This window comes from Gopherus flavomarginatus, chromosome 1 (assembly GCF_025201925.1).
Source record: "Gopherus flavomarginatus isolate rGopFla2 chromosome 1, rGopFla2.mat.asm, whole genome shotgun sequence".
Lineage (NCBI taxonomy): Eukaryota > Metazoa > Chordata > Testudines > Testudinidae > Gopherus > Gopherus flavomarginatus.
In genome coordinates this window covers 321,840,680-321,860,744 of record NC_066617.1, presented here as the reverse complement: position 1 = coordinate 321,860,744, position 20,065 = coordinate 321,840,680, and the positions used below count along the sequence as shown (strand labels likewise).

Sequence of the window (20,065 nt, the reverse complement as noted above, 5' to 3'; positions counted from 1 at the left end):
CATCTATTCCGCTGGTGGATAAATGAATGGATTGCAAACACCAGCTTCCATCCCAAGGTTTTGAGCAGTTTTAATTAAATACTGTTCCAGGCTCACTATTAGCTGTAGTAAATTACAGATATCATCAAGGCCAGGGACAAGGTTATCCCCATAGAAAAGGATGCAAAAACCAAGATCTATTGGGGGAAGATTTATTCCACAATGAATTTCCCTCTTACAGTCAATCATCAGGCTCCATTGGCCCGTTATTACTATTTTAATTGTGAGGCAATGTCTCAGTTGGCAAATAAATTGCCAGAAGGCTCTCGGGAACCATTCCAGTCTCTTGCTACGGAAAATCTGGTCTCTTGATCATCTCTACAGGCTTGTTTAGATGCAGCAGGTTCTGTGGCCAAGCCTATGGTGACAGGAGTAACTATGCACCATTCTTCCTGGTTGCAGTCATCAGGGATAGCTGCAGAAGTACAATTGAGACTGTCCCTTTAAAGGACTGTGCCTTATTCTCATCCAAAATGGATGAGGCATTATGCACACTATAGAACTCTAGAGCAGTCTTGAAGTTGTTAGGTCTGTACACCCAGGATACAAAGAGGACAAAATATCATCCTCAATATCAGTGAAAACAGCAATTCTAGTCCTATAGAGAGCCTGGCCATTCTGCATGCAAGCAAAACTCTTGGAGCAGGAAGCCTCTGGCTCGCATATCCTTAGTCACATGATCCAGCAATCACAAGTCTCAAAAGCCCCTGTTTGATTCCTGTGTTGAAGACAGCAGGCTTAACTTGCCAGATCTTTGTGGTCCTTCTACTCCCTTCAGGAAGAAGCTTATCACATTCCCTGCTGGCTGTCACCTCAAACAAGTGGGTTCTGTCCTCTACTCCCATGCCACTTTCCAGTCCATTTTCAGGGACCATTCTCAAGAGTGTGTACTAATTCAAGAAGTGCAGACTTTAGGTTCTTTGGAAGCTGAAGAAGTGCCACCTCTTCTTCAGGGCAGGGATCCCCCCAACCCCGATACTTTCTAATAACCAAAGCCAGAGGAGTCTGACCCATCCTACACCTTTGGAGTCTAAACAGATACATAAAAAATCTGAAGTTCCATATGGTGCCCCTTGCTCCTATTATTCCTCCCCTTGATTCAGGAGACTGTTAAGCTGAACTCGATTTGTAGGATGCCTACTTTCGATTTGGCAGACCACCCTGGTCACAGGAGATTCCTAATGTGCATGGAAGGAGAGGATCATTAATATTCACAGTTCTGCCCTTTGGTTTGTTGTTGTCACTGAGGCTTTTCACCAAGTGCATGGTAGTAATTGCAGCCTACCCCTGCCAGGTAGATGTTCATGTGTACTCTTGCCTGGATGCTTGGTTGGTTTGGGGTTGTTCTGGGCACCAAGTAAAGTCCACTGTCTGACTATCTAACTGTTGAGCAATCTGGCCCTGAATGTAAAGGAAGAGACATCAATGTTATCACCTCTAGAAATAATAGAGTTAATTGGAATTGTCCTAGTCTAGACCTCTGCCAGGACTTTTCTGCCTCTTGCCAGGTTCCACGCTATATAGGACCTCTTGTTACCATGACTCTTAAAACCCAAAGATCTTGGTAACTATTACTCTTGGTGAGGTGGTGGCAGGAAATAAATCATGGAGACATGGCTGTCCGACCAGTAGGTGGCTAGCACAATCAGTACAATACGAGAGTGCTTTCACTTAAAGCTGCACTTTATTTTAGTCTCAAGCACTTACACATGTCCACAACAGGTTACAGAAACACCCCAAAATTAGTAATTACTGAAGTCTGGAGTGGTCTTTAACTGGTACAATGACAGCTGTCCAATTGGCCAGTCTTGCAGCTGCTGTTGGGGACCCTAAACTGTGTCTATGAAGTGTCACACCTACCCCATACTTCTGCTTCTTATTTATTTGGGTTAGTGTAACAATAACATGTCAATTAAAAAAAACCTTTAGCAAACCATTTCTAAGTTTAAGGAAGAGGTTTCCTCAAGCCATTAATTAGACCAGTAGTTCTCAAACTTTTGTACTGGTGACCCTTTTCACATAGCAAGCCTCTGAGTGTGACCCTCCTTATAAATTAAAAACACTTCTTTTGTATTTTTAACACCATTATAAATGCTGCAGTTTGGGATGGAGTTTGACAGCTTGTCCCGACCCCCAGTTTGAGAACACCTGAATTAGACAGATGGGTTTTTACAGAGCCTGCATATTTTGAGGACCCTGAGAAACATATCCCAAAGGGCAGATATAGATAACCTTCCTGTTTTTCTAAAATACGTAACTCAGCAATTTCAACAGAGATCTTACCAGGAAGGACACAGGGACAGCTCCCCCCTTGACTCCCTCTCCTCCTGGCTTCTTGCTAAGGCTACTGTACTGGCCCACTGAAGGCTTACTGACTTGGCTGCTTTGTCAATAATTTTATTGATAGTGGCCTAGGCATTTTGCTAGTGTGCCAAAATCTCTTTGTACACTCTGTGTGTCACTCAAGGATCAGTCACGAGCCACCGAGAGGAATTGCCTTAGGCTTCTAGATCTCACAACTGCATGTGATGCCTTATGCCAAGTTGCACCTCAGAGCAGTGCAAGCTTGGCTGAAGTCAGTCTGTCATCCTCATATTCACCAATTTGACTAGCTAGTATACATCCTGGACAGAATGTTGGGATCTCTGAATTGGTGGATGAGCCAAGAAAACGTGTGTGTGCGCCGGGGGGGGAGTCACCTTCTTTCTACCTCCCCTTCTATTACTTTGGTAACAAATACTTCAGCTATGGGGTGGGTGGGGAGCGAACATGGACAATCTTCAGGCTCAGCCTGTCCTTGAGACCCATTTACATATACATGTTCTTAAGTTGCACATCTTGTCAGATGTCACCAATGTGGTGCTCTGCTTTGTTCAGTGATAAAGTCAGTTGTGTGTATTCTGTGTGCTGCCCTGGCTCTGCAGATTGCTGGCACAGCAGACCCTGAGAGAACCTCCAATGACCACTGTTAAGGTTTCTTCCCCACTTTGAACTTTAGGGTACAGATGTGGGGACCTGCATGGACACTTCTAAGCTTAATTACCAGCTTAGATTTGGTATCGCTGCCACCATCTAGATCCTCCGTCTGGAACACCCCCTTTCCTCCCAAAACTTCCCCTCCCAGGGTAGCCTTGAGAGACTTTTTCACCAAGTTTCTGGTGAACACCGATCCAACCCCTTGGATCTTAACACAAGGAGAATTTAACCATCCCCCCTCCTCTCCCCCACCAATTCCTGGTGAGTCCAGATCCAATCCCCTTGGATCTAAAACAAGGAAAAATTAATCAGGTATTAAGAAAAAGGCTTTTAATTAAAGAAAAGAACAGTAAAAGAGAGCCCTCTGGGAGAGATTAGCATACCAGCTACTCTCTTAGACAACAGATTTAAAACACGGAGGATGTTCCCCTGGGCACAAATTTGGTTACACAAAAAATACCCAAATACCCAATTTTGATAATTTCCTTAATGGTACCAAGACAAGTTACAAAGAAAATAAACAATAAACCTATTTATTCCTTTTTAAAACTTACTACTCTGCTAAGAGGCTGGTTCCTTGATCTTTTTCACTCTGGCTGAAACTGAAAAACTAAACAAAGGAAAACTTCCCTCCTTCCTTTGGAAACATCTTGTTTTCCCATTGGTTCCTCTGGTCAGATGTCAGCTAGGCTAGGTGAACTTGTTAACCTTTTACAGGTAAAAGAGGCATTAACCCTTAACTATCTGTTTATGACAAGCCCCCCAAATTTCAGGCAGTGTTAAACCACACTGGTGGTGATTTTTTCCTCGAACCTTAGACTAAACAGATTAATAAAACACATGCACCTTTACATATACTACTAATTATGTAAAACTACAAGATTTTTTTACATTTTAAGGACAATTTTAACCAGTTAACTTTGGGAAACTTTTACGGGAGAGTGCATTAGTTACTTTGTTAGAAGCTCCTGAAATGTGTTGAATTTTAAAATTAAAATTTTGGAGAGCTAAACTTCATTGAAGTTTTTTGTTGTTTCCCTTGGCAGTATGAAGCCACTTTAGTGCAACATGGTCGGTTTGTAGCTGGAAACACCGTCCCCAGACATATGGGTGTAGCTTTTTTAGGGCATACACAATGGCGTAGCATTCTTTTTCACTGATTGACCAGTGGCTTTCCCTCTCAGTTTCTTGCTGAGAAACACGACAGGATGGAATTCTTGATCCAGTCCTTCTTGCATTAAAACTGCTCCTACACCACGCTCAGATGCATCTGTGGTTACTAGGAATGGTTTGTCAAAGTCTGGGGCCCTTAGCACAGGGTCAGACATGAGTGTCGCCTTAAGCTGGTTAAAGGTCTTCTGACATTCATCAGTCCACTTAACTGCATTTGGCTGTGTTTTTTTGGTCAGGTCTGTTAGTGGGGCAGCGATTTGGCTGTAGTGTGGTACAAATCGCCTGTAATCTCTGGCCAAGCCTAAGAAGGATTGGACCTGTTTCTTTGACTTTGGGACAGGCCACTTTTGGATAGCATCCACCTTGGCCTGTAGGGGATTTATCATTCCTTGACCCACCTGGTGTTCAAGGTAAGTCACTCTGTTTTGGCCTATTTGACACTTTTTAGCCTTAACAGTTAGTTCTACCTGCCTGATGCACTCAAAGTCTTTTTCCAGGTGTTCTGCCCATGAATTAGAAAAAAAGGCCACATCATCGAGGTAGGCAACTGCAGATTCTCCCAGTCCTGCTAGGAGACCATCTACAAGTCTTTGGAAGATGGCGGGTGCATTTTGCAGCCCGAAAGGAAGCACATTAAATTCATACACCCCTGCATGGGTGATGAAGGCTGATCTTACCTTGGGTTCATTTAGCGGTACTTGCCAGTACCCCTTGGTTAAGTCTAATGTAGAGATGAACTGGGCACGTTCCAATTTCTTCATTAGCTCATCGGTGCGTGGCATTGGATAGTTGTCGGGACAAGTTACAGCATTTAGCTTACGGTAGTCCACACAAAAGCATATTTCCCCATCTGGTTTGGGAACTAGAACCACTGGAGATGCCCATGCACTGTTAGAGGGGCGGATTATACCCATCTGTAGCATGCTTTGGATCTCCCATTCTTTAGCAGCTTGGGCATGAGGAGACACCCGGTAGGGTGGGGTTCTAATTGGGTGAGCATTACCTGTGTTAATGGAGTGGTATGCTCATTCAGTCCGTCCTGAGGTGGCTGAGAACATTGATGCAAAGCTAGTGCAAAGCTCCTTGATCTGCTGTCGCTGCAAACGTCCAAGGGTCACGGAGAGGTTTACTTCTTCCACGCCACTGTCACTTTTTCCTTCGTAGTAGACACCTTCAGGCCACTTAGCGTCAAAGTCTCCCTGGGCTGTAAACTGACAAAGCTTTAATTCTCTGGAATAAAAGGGCTTGAGAGAATTAACATGGTACACTTTAGGCTTTAGGGTTGAGATGGGGAATGCTATGAGATAGTTAACAGCTCCCAGGCGCTTTTGGACCGTGAATGGCCCTTCCCATGATGCTTCCATCTTATGGGCCTGTAGCGCCTTTAAGACCATAACCTGGTCCCCTACTTTGAAGGAGCACCCTCTGGTATGTTTATCATACCAGGCCTTTTGCTCTTCCTGAGCATCCTTTAGGTTTTCTTTAGCAAGGGCTAAAAAGTGTCCGAGGGTGCTTTGTAGGGTGCTTACAAAGTCTAGAATGTTAGTTCCTGGAGAAGGCGTAAACCCCTCCCATTGCTGCTTCACCAACTGTAATGGCCCCTTAACCTCGTGGCCATACACAAGTTCAAATGGTGAAAACCCTAAACTGGGGTGTGGTACAGCCCTGTAGGCAAAAAGCAATGGCTGCAACACTAGATCCCAATCATTGGAGTGTTCATTTACGAATTTACATATCATGGCCCCCAAAGTTCCATTAAACCTCTCCACCAGGCCATTGTTTTGATGGTGGTAAGGGGTGGCAACCAAGTGATTCACTCCATGAGTTTCCCACAGGTTTTTCATGGTCCCTGCCAGGAAATAAGTTCCTGAATCTGTAAGGATGTCGAAGGGCCAACCTACCTTGGCAAAAATGTCTGCTAAGGCCTGGCACACACTTTTTTACCCCTGGTGTTGCTTAGAGCTACTGCTTCCGGCCATCAGGTAGCAAAATCCATGAAAGTCAGTATGTACTGCTTTCCTCTGGGGGTCTTTTTTGGGAAAGGACCCAGAATATCCACAGCTACTCGCTGAAACGGGACCTCAATTATGAGGAGTGGCTGGAGGGGGCTTTGATCTGGTCTTGGGGCTTTCCCACTCATTGGCACACCTCACAAGACAGGACATAATTAGCAATGTCCTTGCCCATTTCCTCCCAGTGGAAAGACTTCCCCAACCGGTCCTTGGTTCTGTTCACCCCAGAATGACCACTGGGATGATCATGGGATAAGCTCAAGAGCTTTACCTGGTACTTAGTTGGAACTACCAACTGTCTTTGAGGTTGGCCAGTCTTCCTGGTGTCCTCCAGAAAGCGTCTCCTTGTTCTGCAACAAACTGGGATTGGTTAGAAGAACTGAGTGGCGGTTGAGTGCTCCGTGCTGCCACCCAAGCTTTCTGAAGGCTGTCATCTGCTTCCTGCTCAGCCTGGAACTGTTCCCTTGATGCTGGAGACATCAGTTCCTCCTTGGACTGTGGACTTGGACTTGGTCCCTCTGGAGGCGATTTAGGTGATGGGGTTGTTTTCGTTGATTGTGAACTGCTCTTCGCTTGTGCACTGTGATATGTCAGACTCTGGCTGAGCCTCTTGGGTAGGGTTGTCTGCTGCCTCTGCCAGTTTAGGCCTGCTGGTGCCCTCTGGCGTTGGAGTTGTAGATGGGTTTGCAAGCGCTGGAGTCAGTGCTGGCAACGGTTCTGGTGCTGGTTGCTTTGCCAGTTCCGGTTCTGGAACTGGATTCACTATGGTTGTAGCATTCATGGGTAGAAGATCTAGTTCTACCACCTCTGTCTGGGTCTCTGGAACACAGACGGGGCCCTGGTGGATGGCTCAGGAACAGGGATGGATGTGGAAGCTTGCTTGGCCTGGCTGCGTGTGACCATTCCCACCCTCTTGGCCAGCTTCACGTGGTTGGCCAAGTCTTCCCCCAGTAGCATGGGGATGGGATAATTGTCATAGACTGCAAAAGTCCACATTCCTGACCCACTCTTGTACTGGACAGGCAACTCAGCTGTAAGCAAGTTTAAAGATTTTGACATGAATGGGTGAATTGTCACTTGGGCCTCTGGGTTGATGAATTTGGGGTCCACTAAGGATTGGTGGATAGCTGACACTTGTGCCCAGTGTCTCTCCACACAATAACCTTCTTTCCGCCCACTCTCAAGTTTTCCCTTTGCTCCGAGGGTATTTGAGAGGCATCTGTGCCTTGGGATCTTTGGTTGATTGTGGTGTAGTGAACTGTAATTGGTTGGAGTTCTTGGGGCAGTGGGCCTTTATATGTCCCAGTTCATTACATTTAAAACATCGCCCAGCTGACTGATCGCTGGGCTGAGGTGGGTTGCTGGAGACTGGTGAGGTGGGACAATAAGGTGTATGGGTCTTTCCTTGAGTTGTAGGTGGGGCCTTGGCTTGCCCCCAGTAATAGGGTTTAGTTTCGGTTTACCCCCTCTGATATTCACTCCAACTGCTAGTAGTTTTTTTCTTTTCTGCCACTTCCACCCATTTGGCTCCAATCTCCCTCACCTCTATTACAGTTTTGGGCTTCCTATCTAGGATGTACCTTTCTATTTCCTCAGGAACACCCTCTAAGAACTGCACTATTTGCATTAGGAAGGACAGCTCTTCCAGAGATTTAGCACTTGCTCCTGATTCCAGGCATCCCAATTCTTTCCAATGTGGTAGGCGTGTCGGGTAAATGACACATTTGGTTTCCACCTTAGGGCTCTGAACCGCCGACGGGCATGCTCAGGTATTAGCCCCATTCTGATTCTGGCCTTGTTTTGAAAATTTTTATAATTGTTCATGTGTTCCTTAGGCATTTCAGCCGCCACCTCTGCTAAGGGTCCACTGAGTTGTGGTCTCAGCTCTATCATGTACTGATCTGTAGAGATGCTCTACCCATGGCAGGCCCTTTCGAAATTTTCTAAGAAGGCCTCAGTATCATCACCTGCCTTTTAGGTGGGGAATTTTCTGGGATGGAAAGCAGTACCTGGAGAAGGGTTGTTAGGGTTGGCTGGTAACTCCTACTTAGCCCTAATTCCAGAGCATGCTTTTGGGCCTCCCTCTGGATCTCCATAGCCCTCTGGTGGTCAGCCTCTTTGACTTTCTCTTCTCTTCTCTTTTTCCTCCATCTCTTTTTCTTTCTCCTCCATAGCTCTTTTGTGGGCAGCCTCATCTCTGGCCATCTGTCTGTTATGTACTTTTCTGCTCTCCTCAGCCCGGAGTTTGGCTAATTCCAGCTCCTTTAGTATGGTTGTTTTTTCTTTGCTTGACATGTTTCCCTGCTCTGCCTGAGCTATCTTGGTTTGCGAGGTAAAAAAAAAAAAAAAACAACTCACAGCTTTTAACTGGACTTCTCAGAATGAGAAGAAACTGGAAAAACTGGTTTGTAACTGGTCTTTTGCAAACTGTTAATTACCCTCCAGCTAAGCCCAGCTGGAAATCCTTTCTGACAGAGCCTTGTTAGAAAAACCTTTATCTGTTTGCTTTCAGGGTATCTCTCCTTCACTGCTTTCCCAGTATCTCAAAGGAGGGAAAAAAATCTGGCTTTTGGTTCCTAAAAATCCCTCACCGCTGCTCACCATGTCAAGGTTCCTTCCCCACTCTGAACTTTAGGGTACAGATGTGGGGACCTGAATGGACACTTCTAAGCTTAATTACCAGCTTAGATCTGGTATCGCTGCTACCATCTAGCTCCTCCGTCTGGAACACCCCCTTTCCTCCCAAAACTTTCCCCTCCCAGGGTAGCCTTGAGAGACTTTTTCACCAAGTTCCTGGTGAACACCGATCCAATCCCTTGGATCTTAACACAAGAAGAATTTAACCATTCCCCCCTCCTTTCCCTCACCAATTCCTGGTGAGTCCAGATCCAATCCCCTTGGATCTAAAACAAGGAAAAATTAATCAGGTATTAAGAAAAAGGCTTTTAATTAAAGAAAAGAAAGGTAAAGGAAAACCCTCTGGAAGAGATTAGCATACCAGCTACTCTCACAGACAACAGATTCAAAACAGAGGAGGTTCCCCTGGGCACAAATTTGGTTACACAAAAAATACCCAAATACCCAATTTTGATAATTTCCTTAATGGTACCGAGACAAGTTACAAAGAAAATAAACATAAACCTATTTATCCCTTTTTAAAACTTATTACTCTGCTAAGAGGCTGGTTCCTTGATCTTTTTCACTCTGGCTGAAACTGAAAAACTAAACAAAGGAAAACTTCCCTCCTTCCTTTGGAAACATCTTGTTCTCCCATTGGTTCCTCTGGTCAGGTGTCAGCTAGGCTAGGTGAACTTCTTAACCCTTTACAGGTAAAAGAGGCATTAACCCATAACTTTCTGTTTATGACAACCACAAACTCCAATAAGGTACGAAGGCCCCCGACCAGGTTTATTGCCAAACGAAACAGTCTCTAACTCCCTGTACCAGATGTCTACAGTTCTGCTAGTACATATGTGCTCCCTGACAATGGACCAGCTCAGTCAGTGGTGGGACTTACCACTAGGCCAGACAAAGACATCCATTCAAGAGTGAATTCTTATACACAGGTACAAACAAGTTACATATTACTCCTGACATATTGAGGTACAACCCCTTTATGTGTTAGGGTGCTGCCTCTCTCCTAGTACATGTTGGTTCGAACCAACAACTCTATCTATCATATTACCCTTTTGCCCATCTTTAGGATGGGTCAGCCTATTCCTTGTTATGTTTGGAATGTGCAAGAATTTGAGTGTTCTTGTTACCATCCTGGCACATGTTTAAATCTCTAGTGTCCAGTACCTTTTAGGTACGTGCATTTTTGCAACATCAGCTGCCTTCTTGCCAGCTTCTGTGAGCAGGGCCTGCCTCTGGCTCACAGTTTAACTTTGCTTTATGTTAACAAAGTCTTGTCTTGACCATTACTTTAGTTCAGACCTCATACCGGGCCTCTGATACAAAGGTTTATGTTTCAAGGCCTCATCTTACTACAGCACGCAATATGCTGTGAGCAGTTCCTGCCTCACATTCAGGGCCAGACTGCACATGTGCTCACCAGTAACACCAATGCAGTGTTCTGCATGAACAAATTAGGACACTAGGTCAAGACAATGTGGAACAAATTCTGGAACTTGTGCATATGGAGCTTGATCGTTCCCAGGGCATCTTAGTTTCTGGATGTTCGAGATGGCCTGGTGGACCACTTGAGCAGATCCTTCAGCTTAGACCACAAATGGTCTCTCTACTGCTGTTCCAGCTTCACTATTTTCTGGGACAAGGACCTGCTGTATTCATATCCACCAGTACCTCTAATTCCCAAGATCATTTTCAATCTGAACCAAAATCGAGGTAAAATGATCTTCATAGCTCCTGCCTGGCCGAGGCAAGTATGTTATTCCAACGTATTCAATTGGGAACTCTTGCTCTTACCACTAATCAGAGACCTAATAATTCAGAATCACAGGTATGTGCTGCACCTGAATTCTCAGGTGTTGTACCTCATGGTTCAGTTCATCAGTGGTTAAATACAGAAGAGGCACACAGTTCAGTGGCAGTCTGGAACATCATCTTGAATAGTAGAGACATAAGATGGGTGAGGTAATATCTTTTATTAGACCAACTTCTGTTGGTGAGAGAGATGAGCTTTCAAGACAGAAAAGCTCTGTGTAGCACAAAAGCTTCTCTCTCACCAACAGAAGTTGATCTAATAAAAGATATTACTTCACCCACTTTGTGTCTCTAATATCCTCAGATCAACATGGCTACAACACTGTATGCATCCTTAATAGTAGGAAACCTTCCACTAGAAGTACTTACCTTAGTGTAAATGGAAATGCTTCTCTGCCTGGGCCCCTGCCCATAACATCTTTTAATACAGAATTTTTTAATCAAGTTATGAGTATGTTTTGCATTTGTAGGAGTCATGTGTAACAGTCATCTCCATTAAGGTGCCTCTGCCTGCAGTCTCAGAGCTTCATACTTGAATTGATGGTAGAACTGTTTTTACCAACCTTATTGTGACCAGATTTATCAAAGATCTAGATGGACTGTTTCCACCTTTTCGCGATAGGGTGCCACCTTGGGACTTGAAGTTTTGTCTGCTCTTGTGGGCCCTCCATTTAAGCCTTTAGCATCTTGTTCATTTCTGCACCTCTCAGCAAAGGTGGCCTTCTTGGTAGCCATCTCCTGGGCTAGGAGAGTAGGTGAACTGAATGCCCTTGAAATTGATCCTCCAAACACCATTTTCTATGAAGACAAGATACAACTTAGGCCTCACCCTAAGTTTCTGTCAAAGATGGTATCTGATTTCCACCTAAATCAGTCTATATACTTGCTGGTTCTTCTCCCAAAATGCATGCTTACAAGGATGAACAAAACCTGCACATTTTGGATGTGTGTTGACCTTTAACATTTTACCTGATCAGGGCAAAGACTTTCCAGGCATCTTCCCAGATCTTTGTTTCTTATGCGGAGTGAGTTAGAGGTCAATCAGTTACAGCACAGTGATGTTCAAAATGGATTACCAACTGCATCACTGTGTTACACTGCCAAAAGCACAGCGCATCCTGAGAAGCTGACAGCGCACTCAAGTAGACAGCGCATTCAGCCTCTGCAGAATTCATGGGGCATGTCCCTATCATGGACATCTGCAGAGCAGTGACATGGTCATCTGTCTGCATGTTTACTAGATTGTATGCACTTAATGAGAAAGTAGTCCTATAGTCCCCCTTGCAATGAGACTCTGAGCCCCACTGCCTTTAATAACACCTTCGGAGTCACCCACAGTATAATAGACATATGCAAACACTCATTCAAAGCAGTTTTTCATCCTTTCAGTTATTCATCCTGTTGTTCTTTGAGAGAGATTACAACTCACCTTCTTTCTAATTGGGCTTTTGGTGGGAGGGAACTAAAGGAGAGGTGCAGTGGCTCTGCCCTTTATACCCTCCTATCTAAGCAGGAGGAGCCTGAGATGCGTGGGGCCACTCCTCCAACTAACACTAGGGAAAATTGAACATACACCTACAATGTGATGGACACATGCAAAACATCTAGAAGAATAATAGTTAAGAAATGGTGAATAGTGACTGCTTTTTCTCTTAATTTGGCCCTGCATTAACTTGGGAGGCAGATTTTAAATCTCTTATTTTGGAGGTTTAACTAGATATGAGTATCTTTAGGGTGCCTTTTCAAGTTGTTTTTCTTCATTAAGTGGATAAGTCAACACACTGAGGAACTGAAGGGTGGGGGTGAGAGGTTGTGAGGAGAGTGGGATCCCTGATTTGTTAATATGAGTGATTGAGGTACTGTCATTTGAAGCATCATATAGGATATTTTAGGCAACATCTACAGTATGAGCTAGGGGTGTGATTCCCAACTCAAGTACACATACTTACACACTATCTGTCATCTGAACTACCATGCTAAACATAGTAGTGTACCCATGGTAGTATGGGCAGCAGCAGGGGTGGCATGGCCTAACTCTCCCAATTACATACTCATGGGGTTCAGGCAGGTTTGTAGACTAGGCAGTTAACTCATGCCCTGCTGCCTGTGCTATGGAGCTACACTACTGTCTTTATTGCACTAGCTCAGATGAGGGCTAGCACAAATATGTGTAGAAATCATGCCTTTAATTCTTAGCACAGATGGAGCTTGAGGTGATCTGCCCCACTTTACTTATGAATGTGCTTCTGTAGCAGCTGTGGCTGCTTAGTAGAAGTTCATGAAGTTTCTTTCTAAAGAGTATCACAGTCCAGCCAGCAGTGATTTTGAGCAAGTCAGGTTTATATGTTGGTCTTGAACATTTCAGGTGGCTTTGAGTACATCAACTTCTAGATGCATTGGTATTTCAAGCTACTTTGGTGGCATTAACTTCCAAAGGACAAAAGTTCTGAGTTTATAATGAATCATGCATTAATAGCTTTGAATTTGTGGTTTGTTTTTACATGCAGAATAAGATGCATTATACCACCGATGATATACACATACACAACTTTGTAACTGGTGTCTGTTGTTACCCCAATACAAAACAATTTGTCATCTCAGCATAGGAACAAGTTATAGAATAGGAAAGGGATCCTGTCTTCCTCATGATGAGGAATCATAGGACTCTATCTGCACAATATGGCTGTCTACACTGCATCTGCACTGAACTACACTGTACCAATTTCTGTTGCAAAAGTCTTCCAGCTGTGTCTTACATCAGAAGTTCTCACCTAATATTTAATCATGTCCTTAAACTATCCTAGGTGGGTTTTTTTAAGTGTGAGCTCTGCTTGAGCTAGCCTGCTAAAAACAGTAGTGTAGCCAGGGGTAGCATGTGCAGTGGCTTGGGGCCATCAATATACATACCTAGGGTGCATTTGTACTTAGGTGACTAACCCAAGCTGCTGCCCATGCTGCCTCTGCCTACAATACTATTTTTAGTATGCTAGCCCAAGCAGAGCTAGCATGTGACTTTCTCCCAAGTTGGGAAGCATGATCCCAACTCCAGTGTAGATGTATCCTAAGGCATGTGATTGTGCCTTTCTCCTGATCTGGGATAGAGCCCACTTTTAAGAAACACTTATGATAACTTATGGATATGATTCAGTGTGGATTTGATTTAAATTACTAGTCAGGAAGACTCTCTTCAACCATGGATTTCTATAGAAAAGTGCATTCTTGTTGGTTATTATAACCTTATACATATTCTTCACAACTCAGAGATAGATGTAAGTTTCATTTTTAGAAGGTACACACTATACATTTTTAAACAGTGATTTATTTTGTAAACTTTTCAGATTAGTTTTACAGCTATATTAGAAAATGAATGATTCGTTATTTCATTTACCAAAGGTAATTGAAGCAAATATTTATAAAGTCATTGGGAAGTGAACGATCTCCAATTCATCAGGTTAATCATCACCAGACAGACACACAAATTGCTTTATTTAACTAAAACAACAATGTTAACAACTGGATGTTTTTTCTTCAACAGCAAACCTATAATATTTTCACAAAAGAAGCATATGATTTTTTGAATTTAGTTATGCATTCAAGCTTTTTAAAATCAGGTTTGTTTTTATTAAAATTGTTTTGTTTTTAACTAAAATAGTTACATGAAATATTTTTTTAAAAACAAAAATTAAATTTACTATGTCAGCCAGGTCAACATGAAAAACTTAAAATATTGGCTTCTGCAGCTAACTCTGCCATCTTTACCTTCATTTTCCTGTTGTTCATAATCTAGGAAAGAAAAACAATCTTTCCTGCTTTTTCAGGTTCCAAACAATTTCTCAATTTGGAACGAAATAGTCCAAAGGAAGAAAATATTCTTTCTACACCAGCAGAAGCAGCTACTGTTGTTAAAAGTGAGATTATCACTTCAACAGTCTCTGAATCCAAGTGCTTAAGTGACTTCCACCAATTCTCTGGTGTGACTTTCTTTAAAACATCATCAGCAAACATATATTTCTTGAATGGTTCACCCTTAGCTCTGAAGTTTATTACAGTTGGCATTATGGAGAGATGATTGCTGGATGTCCATGTCATAGCCAACTCCTCCTCTTCAGCAGTTAAGATTTGACCGTGGTATTGAGCATTGAGAATATTTGCAAGAAAATGAGCAGGAAATGATGCTTGTCTCATTCGTTTCTTTAATGCTTGTAATTTAACTCTGTCATTGCATATTTCTCTTTTTAAGATCCCACTCAGTTCCTTCCAAGTTTCTTCAGTGTCATCAATAAAACAACTGTTTCCCTGCATTTTGTTCAAGGCTACAGAAATAGGCTGCAGGGTACTCAGCATGTTTTCAACATTTCTCTTAAGCCCGATGCTGAGAACTTTGGCTGTGATAATGCCATCTATTTTTTTCATGATTTTGTTCACAAACTGACATCAGATTAGGCCAGCTCTTGATATAGTCCTCAAAACAGTCCACTACTGAGTTCCATCACATGTCTTGTGAGAGAGTTAGCTTGGTTCCTCCTACTTTTTTCAGAGCACCTGCTGCAAAGTGGTTGTTGCAGAAGTATTTTGCAATTTCAGCAACATTAACCTTTATTTCTGGAACACTGAAGTCTTTGGGTAGGAGTGTATCAAATGAGCATTGCAACTGTATGTTATTAGCTTGGGTCTCTCTCTCTCTCCTAAATATTTTCTTCTCACCTTGGATACGTTTGCAGCACTCTGTGACCAAGGTGTGTACTAGACATTTGAATTTTTTTTCCACAATTTGTTATAGCTTGTACTGCTGCTACTTGTAAGTATTCTGCTGTGTGTGCATTTCCTGATGTATCAATTGTTTCTGTAAGGAAGACATTCCCTTCTTCTGTTGTCACACAAGCACATACAACAGGATCGTTGTGGACATTGCTCACCCCATCAAGACTCGGGTTAACAATTCCACCCTCTAGACCTTTTGCACGCTGCTCAATTTCTCTTTCATACATTTTATCCAGAAATTTGCATGTGCTGTCTGCTCTGTTGGGTGCACTGTATCCTGGTCTTAATGACTGACTGACTGAACCATGTTAATAAAGTGTGGGTTCTCAATCATATGGAGAGGAGAGTTTGTTGCATACAAAAAACAGGCAATTTTTTCATCAATTACCTCTTTTTGTAATCTGCTGGTTCTTATCACAAATTTATATATGGTGGTTTCTGGATGATGGAGGTTTTATTTTTTTTCTTTTTGCTACAGGTGATATACTGTGGCTATATGACATACATGATGTGACTGAAACACTATCGTTGGCAGATAACTCTGAAACTATATAAAATAATGGTGATCTTGAAGGTGGATAGTCTTCAGAATCCTGTATGTTGAGGATGGATTCTCCTTTTAAAAAAAAAAGGCAATGTAGTTATTTAATTATTATTACCATACTGCTCATTTAGTACACTCATTGAATTCACTTTAAAGGTGAATTTGTAAAAGGAAGATCTGCCTACTTCACTATTTATTTATCACAAATCACGGCTATATTTTTTGCTCAAACATGAGAATTCAAGAATAGTCCAGAAAGAAGACAGGCAGTCCTTAAGAAAAAAGTATGAAATAAAAAAGTTTACCAACCTGACAAGCCTGCATGTTCCGACGTGTCCCTTTCATCATCTTCAATGCAGCTTCCTCCTGTGAAGGAACGCTTTCATTTGGTCAACCAGGCCTTGCATTTCTTTGTTGCACTGTTTGTATTTTGCACGCATGCCTGTCTTGCCCACAGGTAGAGGAACTTCTTCAAAATATTCCCAAACTGGGTCTCTTTTACAGCCTGCTGCCATTATAGGTTTTCCCTTCTAGTGAGAGAATGGTACGATAGATCTCAAATCAATTAAGGCTACACTCAGAAAGACCTCAAGACTTTTGAAATATGCTGGTCAAATGGTTTCACTTTTGTTTCTACTGCCTGTCCTTCCCTTCTCACATTTATCTCCAGTTTTCTTCTCCTTGTCCAGATCTATTCCACCCCCAACAATCTTCTATTCACTGACCTTTTTGAAACTTTTCACTTTTAGAGAGAGGAAAGGGATCAACTCTGTGTACTCAAATTTGCAGAGGGACAATAGGGCTAAGGTCTGTTTTTCCTCACCCCTCTCTCTCTATATTTATTTTAAAACATTTTTGCTGTTAACAAGCATATTATCTCTGGAGATACAAATTCACAGTTTGAAAACTGCAAAACTAAGCATCTCTGATATCTTCTAGACTGAGATCTGAGTCCCACTGGATAGATAGAAAGATTAACCTAAATAATCTATACAGAAGCCTTTGGAACCCCTTAAGATTGGGTGTCTAATCCATGAACTATTGGAACTAATTTACAAAACTTTTCTTAAACATTACATGAATATATTGTCTCATACTATAGAATTAGAATTTATAGTCCCTATTTCATGATGAGCTATCTTTGAGGTATAATGTATCTTTAGATAATTTTTTTTGAGGAAAAAAGTCTATCCAAAAAAATCCGATTTCTGTCCACCCTAATATGATTTAAATATTAGGTGAAAACAACTTTGACAAAGCTGGAAGAGTTTTTTCCATCAAAACTTGAAGTAAATATGACTTTGTATGGGGATGTCTGTATTCTGGCAAATGATGCAGCATTGATTCAGGACCAGTAGTTTGGTTGACAGGAGAGAAAAGGGGGCAGTTGGGTAGCTGCTGAAAAAGTTTTGACATCGTGCAAGTATTTTTATTATTCTAGTTGACAGAGAAATTTTAGTTGACTATTAGTTTAATTTATTCAACCTCAGTAGTATTTAATTTCTCTTTAGTTCCTGGATGCTACATAGTTGGGGAGATTATTTTATTTCATTTTTGATACACAGAGGGGTTGATCTGTGAGCTCCATATCACTATGAATAGTCTGAATAAAATATATTTTTGGTAAAAATACATCTTTTAAAGTTACTATGTGTTTATGGCTTTGCTGGACTTGGCTTTAATTTGTAACTGCATACAAATGATCAGCTGTACAGCTCACTTTTCATTTTGTACACAATAACTGTGATTATATGCTGAATCTTAATTATATAAGTACTTGTGCACATACCCTCATAGGGGATATAATGCAGGTCTGACTTTTTTTTTTTTTTTTTTTTTTTTTTTTTGCGCATGATCAATCCGGATATTTTTAGAAAGATGTGCCCTGAGATAAGTTTTCAAAAATTTTAGCAACATTTCATGTTCTGTACCTCTGTAAAATCTATTGAATATACTGCTTTTACTGCTTTTGCCATATGTTAAGTTTATGAAGGACCTCAAAGTGCTTTACTGCATTTGAATTTTGAAGTCACTTAACAAACTCTGAAGTATAACTACATGTGGGTGAAAGATATGTACAATTCAAACTAATAAAACTACATAATAGTTAACAAATCACTAACACTTAAAAGAGAGCAAGAAGCTACATTCTTTGTTACAAAAGTAAAATATATTTCCTACACTCGAAATAACCAATTTAGCTGTCACTATCATCAAGCTTTGATATAGTAGAGAACATTTCCCATGACTTCAGTACAGTTCCAGAGAGACCTTTTGTTAGATAAAGAAAATACTTAATGTTTTTCTTGAATAACATAAACCCGAAGCCCTTTTGAAGTTCATCAAGGGTAGTTTTTGTTTTGTTTTTGGCTTTTATTTTGGTTTGGTTTGTGTCCTTATTATCAACTGTAAAACTATTTTTTTACATTTCTTACCACTATTCCCTAATGAAACTTAAATTTAAATAATAAAACTAGTTTATTTAACCAGCATCATGGTTCAGGAGACTCAGGTCAGTTTTTCCAATTGAGATTTGTACGTTAGCCATTCAAAGTTCATCACACAGTTTCACCAAGAATCGTTAATTTACTACTGATGCTGAAAGTTTTTAGATTCTCAACAGGATTCTTTGTGTATTGAGCCATATGCTGTGTAGTTGTATATAAATTTCTATTAACTGTGACTTTCTTTAATTTATATATTTTCAGCTTCTGTATGTAGGTCTGTATAATTAGAACAGGACAAAACCAATTGAATAATTCTTTGTACAGTTTTACTGAAGAAAACCTGATGGGTTTTATTTACTGATATCCAAAATCCATGAGTTTTGCTCAAAGTTTTATATTCATATGAAACCCCCAAAGGCCACACAATGGTGAACAAAATGGGAAATATGATTGTTTTGTTATGAAATGACAAGTTTTTCACAACTAAACAGATACTTGACCAACACTTACTTTCAACCCCTATATTCCCCACAGGCTAAGGCTTCTACCTGCCATTTGTTTATGCTTAAGTGTCTTCTAGGAGAGGCTGCTATTGGTCATGGGCTACTATTTTAACCACTTCTTAACCTTGTCTGTGGTAGGAACTTTCATGCTCACCTTACAGGAGGTGCCAACAATGTATTCTCTAGGATAAACTGGGTGCAGGCATTTCTACCACTTTGTCATCTAACACCCTGGCATAAGAATGTGAGAAGATTTTTAAAAAATGGATCTCAAAAGTCAGGCAGTTCAGTCCATATTTAGGCACCTTAATAAGTGGCCTGATTTTCAAAAGTGCTGAGCACCCAACAGTTCCTACTGAAGTTGGTGTCCCCAGCCTTTCTCAGAAGACAGCAGATAATTATTACTTCAGTAGGAACTACTTGGAATTTTGGAGATGGGCTGAATACTAGGTCTTTCACCTGTCCAGTCATGGGCCTACCTTGACCTTCCTCACGATATAAGGGTTTGAATCAGTACCTGAAACCATACAGTTTTTTGGCAGCATATGGTTTGAACAGATCTATATATTCAAAATAATACTGTTACACAAAAGTCAGCCAAGATTTCATTTAGAAAATGTTCACATATGAGACACCTATCTGTAGAGGAAATATGTGAATTTTTGACACAGTTTTACAGCAAATATTCTGAGGTGATATGGAACTTTAATAAAAATAATCTAGATATTAAGGTGGATTAGAACCAGAAGAGAGAGGGTGCTTTGACATTTTAAAAATGATTTTTAAATGTTCATAGCTGCCCAGAATACATTTATTTGTTAATATATTAAATGAAAACTTGATTCCTTTCATTCAAGATTGGTTTGTAATTAAAATCTGTTTCTTCCTTTGCATTGTTGCAGCAATATTATTATTTTACTAAAGCATTTTTTGTATCAAGGCCTAACACGCATTGTTCCATTGTTCATAATAAATCACAGCACAATAAGATCAAATAGAAATTTGAAGTTTATTCTATAAAATGAATAGATGGTAAATAAATAATTGGTTTGTTTTAGATTTTGACAGAACAAGTATGTACTCAAGTTGTACATAAACCACATCCAGAGCCAGATTCTACAGTGAAAATTCAGAATCCAAGTAAGGATATTATTTTATGTTTGT

At 41.2% G+C, this 20,065-nt stretch overlaps 1 protein-coding gene across 10 annotated transcripts in view; it reads left to right on the top strand.

The window, feature by feature from the left end:
- The window catches only part of NBEA (neurobeachin), an 881,590-nt gene that overhangs the window by 302,039 nt on the left and 559,486 nt on the right, over positions 1-20,065 (top strand). For all 10 annotated transcript variants that reach the window (XM_050937106.1, XM_050937099.1, XM_050937102.1 and 7 more), the window contains exon 19: positions 19,960-20,041. In XM_050937106.1, coding sequence (XP_050793063.1) covers positions 19,960-20,041 — 82 coding nt within the window. The remainder of the gene's footprint in view (positions 1-19,959; positions 20,042-20,065) is intronic.